The sequence below is a fragment of the Thermobia domestica genome, chromosome 5 (assembly GCF_964235325.1).
Source record: "Thermobia domestica chromosome 5, izTheDome1.hap1.1, whole genome shotgun sequence".
In the NCBI taxonomy this organism is placed as follows: Eukaryota; Metazoa; Arthropoda; class Insecta; order Zygentoma; family Lepismatidae; genus Thermobia; species Thermobia domestica.
In genome coordinates, this window is record NC_137458.1 from 28,559,193 (window position 1) to 28,571,573 (window position 12,381).

At 36.6% G+C, this 12,381-nt stretch overlaps 1 protein-coding gene across 2 annotated transcripts in view; it reads left to right on the forward strand.

Annotated features, from left to right (window-relative positions):
- LOC145685817 (uncharacterized) overlaps positions 1 to 12,381 on the forward strand; it is a 45,850-nt gene that overhangs the window by 19,185 nt on the left and 14,284 nt on the right. For both annotated transcript variants that reach the window (XM_081758390.1, XM_081758389.1), the window contains exon 4: positions 1,508 to 1,656. In XM_081758390.1, the coding sequence (XP_081614516.1) occupies positions 1,508 to 1,656 (149 nt within the window). The remainder of the gene's footprint in view (positions 1 to 1,507; positions 1,657 to 12,381) is intronic.

Consider the following 12,381-nt stretch of genomic DNA (forward strand, 5'->3'; position numbering starts at 1 on the left):
CATGGGTGCCACGTGAGTTTACACGGACCAGTAAGAATTGCTATTTGGAAATTTGTAGTTCTCTAGTGTAAGGAATAATAGGAAGTTTCCCTACATCAGCTTGTCACTTTTGATAAAAATTGGATCTGCTGTAACTATCGTAAGCGGTCAAAGCAGTGATTGGGTCTTGATTTGAACCCATGACTGTTTTCAAAACGTCTAGATCAGGCCTGTGCAAGTTGGAACAGGGAGTGGACCAAGCATAGAGAACTTACTAATCTCGAGGGCGTACTAAACAATGTATCTTTTCACAGGAGTTGAGTTGAGTTGATTTTGAGTTTAACGTCCCGTTCAGCAGCGAGGCTATATGAGACGTGGACCTACTGATTAACGTGGGATCCGAACCACATGAGCTCCCGCCGGGAATCGAACCCGGGTCTCCCATATTTTCACAGGAGTTGATTAACCATATTCAATGGAGAACAGGAACACAAAAACTGTTAGTGTTAGCCAAAATATTTACGTACTAAAGAAAAGCAGAAAAGTCTACTTACTTACGACGACTTTTGAAGCACGAGGGTAGGAGGTGAAAAGAAACGTTGGCTTCCGTATTTTTTCATTGTTGCCTAGTCGCGAGAGGTCTCACATTGCACGGACGGGGGTTGGAAAAAATTTAAATTCAGTTTAAGAGAGCACGTGAGAAATACATTTTAAATAACGGGTCATACTGGTCGGATGAAGGAATTCAATAAGTCGGAGTCGACTCGGGGGCCGGCTTTTGCACATTGCTGGTAGATAATGTGGTGTAGTGAATATATGGTGAGTCTGATCCGTCTTTCTCTGTCGAGGCGAAATGACGAGTGCAGATCATTACAGTGTTCAGCTCCATAAAATACACATCTTTGTCTGCAAGCAATCTGAAATATTCAAAAGAGATCGTGTCCTCAAGTTGCATGACAATGCGTGTGTAAAGGACGGTGCAATTGTGCATGAGTTGTAATATAAAACCCTTCCTTACCCACCGTATTACCCGAAATCTCTTCCACTGACTACCACCTTTTGGGGCATCTAGATCTCTTCTTGAGACTGAAGACCTTCCCTGACAATTGGGCGGTGACAGTGGGGTTGGAGACTTCTTTCGGTACGGAATCCACAGTGTTGTGGTTTTCGTCTTTTTGGCCTTCAGAAATGCAGTTCACGTGGACATTTCATTCGCACTAATCTGATATTTCGGTTCTCTTCCCGCACCACACGAAATTAAATTGTTTAAGGTTCCGGGACCAGAGTCCAAAACTTTTTTTTTTTTTTTAGTTTCATTCCATTAACAATGCGGTTTAAAATAAGAAAAGTGAGAAATGTAGTAAAGAGCCCTAAATTGTTTTAAATTTAGTAATCTTTAGCAACATAAGTGATACTTGCTTTACCTGATGTTAGTGTAAAGAAGTGTAATTAATTGATTTAGATTATTATAGATGTCATGATCACTACGTTTTATAAATATATGTGTGTATTTCTCTTTTTCTTTTAGCCACATCAAAGAACATTTAGAAGTCCCAATTGATACAAGCAAAATGTCAGAACAAGAATTGCAGTTCCATTATTTCAAAATGCATGATGCTGATAACAATAATAAATTAGATGGCTGTGAACTCATCAAATCCCTTATTCATTGGCATGGTGAGATAAAACTGTTCCGGTTTTACGTAGTGTAATACTTTATATTATTTAAGTGTGCAATAATTTTTCTTTTATTTTAGCATGTTACTCCGTACACAATTGAGTGTACGGTAGGTAATTTTGTACTACCAATTCTGTCTTTACTCAGATTTTTGTGGTAAATATCAAATGAATTAAGGTAATAGATAAGATTGATATTTTACTAAATTGTTACAATGTATATAGCCTAATTTGATGTCTTGGTAACTATAAATAAAAATTCTCACACCCGAAGCGTTTAAAAGACTTAAAATCTCCGTACAGTTTCGAGGCACTCTTCACATCTTCTTCGGTGAATCTAAAGAACGCTTGGTACTACATAAAAAGATAAGCAGGTAGCAGCAAGTTTCTGTAGATGCACTGAGAAAGTGAGGAATGCCTCGAAATTGTTCATAAGTTTTGTCTTTCGGATATTTAGGGAATAAGGATTTTTTATTTTTATTTACAGTTAATAGATATACATTCCATTGTATCAATTAGTAATTGATACCTTCTCCTTTAAATGTCGTATTTTACATCCGTGCAAAATAAAATCAATTTTTACTGTAATTTCTGTTGGTATAGATAGCCTCTTCAGTATATTGGCAATGTTTAAAACTTGTCCGCAAAGTAAGAATAGGGTTTAAAGTGTATGGAGACCAATAAGGAACGAAGATTTTCAGTTTATGCTGTTAAAAGCACGTAGAGGCATGACGAACATGGTTTTTGCGTCACTTTGGCAATAAAAATGAACCATATTCAGTGCTTAATGTGCTTATTTCTATATAATTCATAGTTAACTAATAATGAGATAGGTATATTCATGCCATTATATTATCCCCTTATTAATGTAGATTTTATTAGAAATTACTTAGGAACCAGAGCCTACAATTCATCTATAGATACATTTATTATTATTATTCAGCTTTGTTTCTCACTTCTCACATTCTGTTAAGTACAGGTCAGCTAACCGAATTCATAATCTTGCATGCATGTTTTTCACAGCACCTCCCTAACAGAGAGGGCATGCTAGAAACTGCTGAGTCTTATGTACTTTCAAAGCCATATAGGAATAGAAAATGACAGCTGAATATTTGCTTCAGAGAAATAGCGTACAACTATTGTCTTACGAGCATAATCAAATACTATAGAATTTCTGTTTTCGTAATACGTAAAGGTGAGGTTAAAATGTAGAAGTTCTCTATTGCTAATACATGCTATTGTATACTTCTTGTCGGTCATACTCTCTTATGCGTTCTTGTTACGAATGAAATGTCAGAAAAGGAATTTATAATAACACTATCCATGGCTTTGGATTGCATATTATAATAAAACAAATACTGATTAAAGCTTCAACACACATTGTATTTTAAACCATAATGTGTTACAGTTTCGGATATCTACCATATCCTTCATCAGATATTATAGACAGTATAGAACATAAATGAAGATGGTATAGAAAACATGGGAGAAGAAACGGAGAAACTGAAGAAAGTACCTAACCCACAAAAACCCAAACATTGTTCAAGTAAGAATTTTTGAACGAAACTTTTATGGTTCACTAAATGAGGGTCTTAGGTAACAGAAATGTCCAAAAAGAAATTGTGTTTGAATGAATTGGAAACCCAATGTGGCACCTGTGACTCAGCCAGGAACAGACGTAGTACAACACTACAACTTTAATTTAGTACATGAACAATTACTATTTTACCAGAGTAATTACTGACCCTTTTAGATACAGGAAAAATAAATTATTAGGGAGTTAAATACTTACTTATAGGAAAAATGAAATATATCCGGAAGCTGAAAGGCGCTCGAGAACTCCATGAGCCACATGCAGCTACTGACAAGAAAAGTTGAATAAAATTGCTAAAACCTGAAGAAAACGAAACAAAGCTTTGCTACAAAGGTTTATGTGTGGCTTATAAAGTACAATAGGTTTTTGTGTAAAACGTTTGAAACTAACTTTATAAGGTCGACAGGAAATCAATGTGACACCTGTGATACACTGGAGATTTGTGGATTAAGAAAGGAGGAGTCAGAGCTTTTAAAAGGAGTGGAGAAAACTTATTGATATCAATAAAGAAGTAGAAAAGGTCCAAAAAGATTAATGAAGAGGAAGGAGTCATCTATAGGGTATGGTGTGGGGACTGCGATATGACATATGTAGGAGAGACGGGGAAGAAAATGAACGGATAAAACAACATAAAGATGACGTGAAGAGGAAGAAAGATACCAATGCGGTATACAATCTTGTTAAGGAAACTAATCAAGAAATTACCTGAGGTAAGACGGAAGTATTGTAGATATAGAAGAGAATACCGTTTTTGTGTTGGGCAAATGCAATTTTCTCACCAGAAGATAGATCCGTTAAACACATTGGTGATCCAAAATATCATTCGTACTGTCGTTCCTGTTTATAGAGACATTTTCTTCAGTTCATCAGCAGACTTGTTTTTAAGGTAAGATTGAGGCATAAAGGGTGTTGAGACTAGTAAGGAAGATTTTCAGTTTACGCTGTTAGAAACACGTAAAGGCATAACAAGTATTTTAAAGTCACCTTAGCAATGAAAATGGCTCATATACAATGTTCAATCTGTGTTTATATAATTCCTAGGTACCTGATAAGGGGAGCTATTGCCTAGCACATTTTCTTTGCTAGAATAAAAATTCAAAAGAATGAAGGTACAGGGCAAAGCCTGAGAACACTCATACTATCGAGTTTTTCAACCCTCATAGGTGTTCATTAATGTAATGTGTTTGCATAACCATAATAGTAGAGTGATAACTCTCACCCCCCCCCCACTTCCCCCCCAAAAAAGACTTTGTAAACATACGCCAAATATCGCTTCCGTGAAGATGTAGAGGCTTTCGGAAACTTGAAAATATTAACTTTGGAGCTGAAATTATTAATCTTAAAACTGAGGCTGCCTGTTCCCGTCTTAAACTTGCAACTTGCTCTATGCACATTTCGGAATTAGCTATTGGTAGTATAAGGAATCCTGAGAACTATTCTGAGGTGAAAATGAATCAACATGGATCGAGTAGCTGCGAAAAAAGCAAATACGTTTGTAGCAAGTCATTATTTCAAGGTTGCATAGCTCCGAGGTTGAAAGGATCTGCGGTTTCTCAGTGATAAGGGCATTCATCTCTAGTATGTGGGGTCTCTAGTTCGATCCCAGCTCGCACCAAGTACGGTTTGTGGTGGATAAACTGGAAAGAAACAGAAAACTCCGAGGAAACCTATGCATACTGTTTTTGTCCACCACAAAGCCCTTTTGGCAGGAGCTGGGATCGAATTAGGAACCCTACGCAGCAGAGTGAGCGCTCTTCTACTGAGCCATCAACATCCCGCTAATATATATATATATATATATATATATAATTGGTTGAAAAAATTAAATAATACCCATTCTTCAATCACATTCTGTACCTATCGTTTTGCATTGCCCTTCGTTAGAGAATTTCTGACACTCGTGCTGTCTGTGTTCATGTCACGGGTTCGATTACCGGTGAATAATTGACTCGGATGCAAACCCAAATGATGGTTTGGATTCAGCTTTAAACAGGTCCCGCCTCATATAGCCTTGGTGCTGAAAGGAGATGAACTTCAGTCAGTCAACCAACCGATGCGAAAGGTGTGTGTGCTTCTTTAGGGAGGGGAGTGGGTTACATTGATTACTGAATACACGTTCGATTTCTATTTCTCGTTCGTTTTTATACCCTAAATTTTCATTAAATTGACACGTGTAAGAAATATGGTGTAAGGTGAATCGGTTACTTTCACCCACTTTCTGCTACAGATATTTAGATTAAATATGACTGCTGTTACTGTATAATTACAATTTACACAATAAAAATGAGTATAATGATTATTGACAATACTAATGTTATTTATAATTTTCGCCTTATGTTAGCGACTTAAGAACAAGAGCTACACTCTTCGAAATTCTATATTTTCAATAGTGGTAAGCAGAAAGAAAATCATTTCTTACTGCACTCCCCCCACCGTTTAAATCTTACCTTTTTCTAACAAGGCTGTCGAATACAGACAAAATATTGAAGAAACAATTCTTACAATATAACTAAGAGAATATAAGTAAGATTAAATTGTTCATTATTATGATTTTTCTTTACTTACCATGATACAATACTCACTGAACTTCTTGAGGTTAGATTATTATCTTTACGTGTCATGATGAAAGCTCCATGATAACTGAACTCTCTCTCTCTCTCTCTCTCAGGCTAAACTATCTTACTATGATAAAATGCTTACCGAGCAATAACGTTAAATTAGGTTTACTTACCATGGTAAAACGCTTACTCAGTTTCCTCTCGCTAAATTTTACTTACCATGACAACACTCTAAAATACCTCTCAGACTAAATTATTATCTTTGCTGACCATGATAAAACGGGCACTAAGCCTCCTCTTAAGCTAAATTATCTTACCATGGTAAAAGGCAGAATGAGTTCTCTTAGGCTAAATTATTATCTTACCATGATAAAACGCTTACTGTCCTCTCGCTGGGGCTAAATTATTAACATTGTCTCCTTTGATGCGTAAGACCCGGTTCGTTTCACGTTCATGTAGCTCTGCATTAGACTATAGATTCACGTCTGGTACACACAATCTGGAGGCATGAGGCATCACATCTGCACACACAAGTTACTGAATTCCTGTAAATTCCGTGAAGGGGAACGATGATTTTGGATCTGATATTCAAGGATATCCCGAAGGTTTCAATTGGGTTAAGATCGCCGTTGCAGCAACGGAAATTTACCACTGTGCTCATCGAACCACTGCAGCACAAGTTGACCTTTGACAAGCAGCGTTATCCTGCTGAGATCCCATGCCAACAAAAAACAGATTGACATTAATGAATATACATAATCAGCAATGGTCAGCCGATAGCTAGGAGCCCTCCACACGCATTACTGGACCGATGGGTGACTGTAAAGGATCTTCAAATCATAATGGAGCCACCGTCGGCCTGTTGTTGCCCTACTGTCTTGAGCAGCTGTTCCTCTGGAAGACAGCAGATTGACCCGGCCATCGATGTGATGAAGGCAGTATCGTGATTCACTGGACTCTGGAACGTTGTGACATTTCTTGGACCAATGATGATGGCATGTGCTCGTTCTAGTTGAATCGACGATACCATGCAGGTAACATTGGTACACGTGTGGGACGTCAGCTGTGGAGACCCATATACAGTATAATTTGAACCGTATGCTCAGACACACGTGCTTTGTCCACGGTTCGAGTCTGCTGTTAATTGTGCCAGTTTGCGTTCTATCCTGTTGTACCAAACTCGACAGTCTGCGATGTACGATATATTTAATGGTGTTTAACCGCCCTATTTTTTGTGGTTTGGTTCTGTTTCGCCGTCCTTTTCCCACCTTTGGAAGCACTAACTACGAGAGCTCGCAAACATCCGACAAGCCGCACCATTTCCGAGTTGCTTGCTCCCAGCCGTCTGACCATCACTCTCTGCCTCCTGTCAGCTTCTGATGTACAGCCGGTTATCCATTCTACGAGGAGCACCACACTGACTGATCGAGTGATAATCCTGTCACCGTTTGACGAGCAGTTTTGCTGTGCCTCTTGCGTCAGCTTAACGTCTAAAACTGCTCGTTCAAACACGGTGACAGGATTATCACTCGATCAGTCAGTAGCTGGTGCTTACTTCGTAGAATTGGATAAACTTGTAAGGTTTGTGTTGACGACAGTTTAGAATTATTTGACATTTTCGTAACTTCTGGTCCAGTAAGTTTTGTTTGGTAGAATCAGTGTTTGTCGTATTGTCTGATCTTTATTTAAGGTGTTCATGTGAAATGTTGGAATACGTGTGATGTCACAAAAGTCAATTTTGCGACTCTTTGTCGTTTCAGAACGTTCTTAAAGTTTACTCGTAAACATGTTTTGAGGATTTCTCTTTCTTAATTATTTTAATTTTTAAAGATTTATATTAACTGTTGTTTAGTCAAGTATGACTGCAGAAAAACTAAATACTGCTTTCGTAGGAGGAAGTAACTGATCATAGGAAACCGCTGGATAGTTAACAGGGAATTTAATTCCGACTTGTGGTATCGGGCGCAAGGTCTGTTATTAAGTTACTAGCTGCAGTGACGTATATATATATATATATATATATATATATATATATATATATAGATAGATAGATATAGATAGATAGTCACATTAGATACAGTAAAAATTAGGCGATTTTAATGTCAAATAATTTGTATTGTGTGCTTAATACATTTAATATATATTTGAAAAACATACTCACTTCTCCGCAAAAGGATAAATCAGTTATTCAGAATGTCTTACCCCTCTCCTCCACTTCATTTTCATCAGTTGGTATATTGAAGTGGCAATAAGTCTAGTCCTCTGTTGAGGTACATATATAAAACGTAAGAGCAAATTATGGTTCGAAACGATGTAGGCATTTCTGTTAAATTACGAATACTATGCAAAGAACTCAGTTTGTAAGTGGAAAGCACCTTGTAGGGTTTCGTAAAAAGAGAAATTCAGCTGGTATTTGAACAGCTATTTGTCTTACTGTTAGTTGTGGCCTAACTAGAATGTAAGAGACAGAGTTAAATTTTTAGGTAAAATTGTAATTATTTGAAGAATTCTATCCTTGTGTGTGTGTTTCTAAAATTATTTTTTTTAAATGTAATTACCGGCACTTTCATTTCTTTTAAGTTAGTTTTATTGAGTGATTCTGTAATTGTTACAGAGTAATGATATATATATATATAATATAAACTTGTCACTTTATAGTACCTATAGATTGGTGCAATCTAATGTAACCGATGATTTCAAGAAATATCTCATTTAATTAGTTAATGATCGCAACGAACACACCTCTGGATCAAAACTTTCCTAGTATGCCTATTGTGAAGAAAAAAAAGTGAGTAATCCTTTGATCATATACTTCGAAGTCGTTTTGCACTACTTCTTCAGGCCTACTACAATGTTGCAATACTTACCGCCTTTTTTGTGCGTGTTTAATTCTTGAAATTGTGCACTTCTTGTAAACTTGACATGTAAACAGTGGCGGCTCCAATGTTATACAACAGGGAAGTCACATCGACAATAACTGGTTTTACATCTCTCCCCTGCAAAATCAACCCCCCGGCTTCGGGATCTCCAGTCAGGGTGTGTCTATCGGTCATGAAATCAGAAAACGGTCATGAAAGTCAAGAAATATAGCTTTGGCTCCACGATTATTATTATTTTTATCTGTAGAAATATAAGTAGAAACTGGAAAATTGTTCTATAAAACGTCAAAAATGTCTGGCCGGCTTTAGACACTACCAAATCGCAAGCAAAGCACGCTTTTATCGCTTGTATGAAAGTTCGGCCTAATTCGCACCCAGGTTCGCTCTTGAGATTGTCCTTCAGCTGACATCATTGAGCAGTGATGCAAATCGCATCGCCAAAACTACGCTTCTAACCAGTTTATTCAACTGTGAGAACACAAAGTTTTTATCGCTCCAGGAAACAGCCTTCGAAAGTAGGAATAAGATAAAGATATGTGCTAAAGAATGTAGGTGCTGTTATTAGTTTTTTAATATTACGAAATTTTATGGTTTGGTAAAGGAATGGTCACGAAATTTCATTTTGGAAGTTTAGTAGACACCATGCAGTGATTTTCACTTTGAATACATTGTTTAAATTTTGAAATGAGGTACAAATATTAAGGAAAAAAATAACGAATTTGACATAGTATCATATATTCAGTACATGTTCTATTTACAGAATTATTTAACTTAATACTTTATTTTTAATACTTAGCATAAAGAATTTAAACTATTCAAGAAGTAGAAAATACTTGATGTTAAAAATAACACTGGTCAAACCATTTCATCACTTTGAATTTGTCAATTGATTCTGTAAAAATAATTTTGGTTACACGCATAATTGTTAACAATGTGATTTGAGACTGAAACAAAAAACTTAAGTAATGATCAAAAGTTAACTAGCTTCATTTCGGTATATTTACAATATTTATTAACTTCTAAAGTAAGGACACGATAATATTTGCGTGATGTATTGAAATTCAAATATACATTTGATTTCGATCGTTTGTTAAGCAAATGAGATTTCAATCGACCCCCCATTCCAGGGCCAAGACCTGTTTAACGTAGAATCTGGGTTACACGCGCTCCTACCGGGAATCGAACCCTGATATCCCATGCGGAAGACGTGTCTGCTAATCGTGTATCAACGAAGCAGCTCCAAAATATGCGTCAAATTCTGCAAGTCTAGCGGGGACCGGGTTTACTGAACTCTACCGCGAGTGTACTTCGCCTTAAACCTACCCTATATGACTTGACAATTTGCTGTCTTTACTTATTGGTATTTTATAATTTATTTGAATTACAAATGTAACATTTATATATTAGTCTGCGGATTCACATGCTAGCTTTCACACTGACATTTCAATTTCATAGGTAAATCAGTTTCAAACAGTTCAAGAATATTAATTAGTTTCTTAAATGCTTGGAAAAAAAAGTAAAAATACATGAGGTACAATGAAATTCCGAAATTGTAAAGTGCATTAGAAAAGTATTTTTTATTTCTCTTCATAATAATTCGTATATGAGCGTCGCGAAGAATGCTTCGAAAACGTGTTGGGGGGGGGGGGGGGGGGTCCTCTCGCCCTTGAAACAATGTGAGCAATTTTTCCGCGACAAACAGGTCTTTCCTGCCTCGTATCTTCATGCGTTGCAACATGCAAAGCAAATACGATCAACTTTCCAGCCCGCTTCTCTCCGATAGCAAAGAGGTGGTAGACAGCATTCTTTTTTAAGTCACATTAAGAGTGTAATTACATTGTACCTAAGGACAGGCGTATAAAAGGCTGTTCTCTGAGGCATGCTAACACGAAAAAGAGCCAAGCTAGAATACGTGTGCAGAGGATGACATGCACTGTGACTTGCACTGTGTTGCCAAATATCTCATGGGCAATCAGTTGCAGACTACATATTAAAATAACTAGAATTTTTGTTCGGCCGCTCTTCATTTCTTATGCAGGAATATGTGTCCATAATTATTTTTTATTGGTCATAATTTTTCGTATTAATTCGGAAAGCACATGACTTTGTGATTACATTATAGAGTCGTTCGTGCTTGTAAATGTGCAATTGGTGGTTCGAGAGTGCAAAGTGACTTCGAAATAACAAAGAACTGACTCATCTTTTTGGCACAATAGGAACACTAGATAAGTCTCAATTTACTCAAGTTCCTCTTTGTGTAGTAATAATACACTTGTTCATTTAATTGTGACGTCATTCAGTTTGGTGTTTATAACAAACTTGTTGAAAGCCCCAACTTTTTCAGATTGTAATATATGGTAAATAGTTCAAAGTTATGTGGAAAGATTTTTTTTTTATTTTGTGCATCTGTTGAACAATGACATTTGTAAAATTTCCCTCGTCCTGAAAGTACTCCGAAAAAGTATTTCCAACTGCTTAAAGCCCTTTAAATTAAAAGATTACTGTGAACTTCCTGTAAAATATTAAAATACATGGGCCGATAGCTGGACATGCAGAATATGATTCATTCAAAGTTTCGAGAGTTCAGGTAATTCGACAGTATAATATGCCGACGTAGACCGTTGGCCAAATGTGCTCGATGTAGGCAATCATATTTTCTTAAAATTTGAAATGATGTAGGAGGAATGTTTGGGATCTAACATTATTGTTTGTAGTATATAAAGTACATATATACACCGTGTATATATACCCCATATCACGTACAATATTTTGTGATACAAACTACTAATTAAAATGAACTGGGAATTGCATGTTAAAAATTTAAATTTTGTACAGATAATAATCAGTTGGCTTACTGGAAACGTTTCTAATCACGTCTTTCCGCTTTTCTTTGTTTTGGCTTAACTTTTGATGCCCATAAGTGTATTGCAGGCGCTAAGAGGGCTTACAAAGATAGTGAAGAATTAATAACTATTTTATAAATACAATATACCATATTAACTGTAAATTTCTATTACGAACAATTCCAGCATAAACATTCACGTAACCAGTAATATTCATATATTGTATTACGCTCTATACATTGTACGTTGTCTAGAAAAACTTCAGGATGATTCCTCGTAAGCTGGCTTGCATGTACAGGGTCAAAGAAATCCTCTTCATAGGGATACGAATCTAGAAGGAAGCAAGAAATTAGACATACCTTTAGAAGTCACTGGTTTAAATCAAGTGATCATAATATACATTAGACTGTGCCCCAAACGGTTAATTAATTTCCGAGGCCAGCTTTCAACCAATGGTACTGTGGTGAAGAGAGAGGTAGTGAATGAGAGAGAGAGAGAGAGAGAGAGAGAGAGAGAGAGAGAGGGGGTGAACTAGGACGGATGTCCAAGGTCAGTCACATCCAGGGTCGAGATCATATGGTCGCCTAACAGTCAGATAGGTTCGGTTAAATAGTCAAGTAATACAGTTAAACTTCATGTTTTAGCTACCTAAAGACTCACAATAAAATTAGTCTTCATCCAAACGTAATATTAAGTAGAAAAAGCTAAATAGAATATATTCAAAATTTTGTAGCCGAAAAGATAACCTCCTATAAGAGAACGACCACTCTTCATCTGTACTAGCATAAACTAGGCCAATCTTGAAAATGGAGTCAGTGCCGTACCGTGAAGGGAGGGGTCAGGGCGAGCAG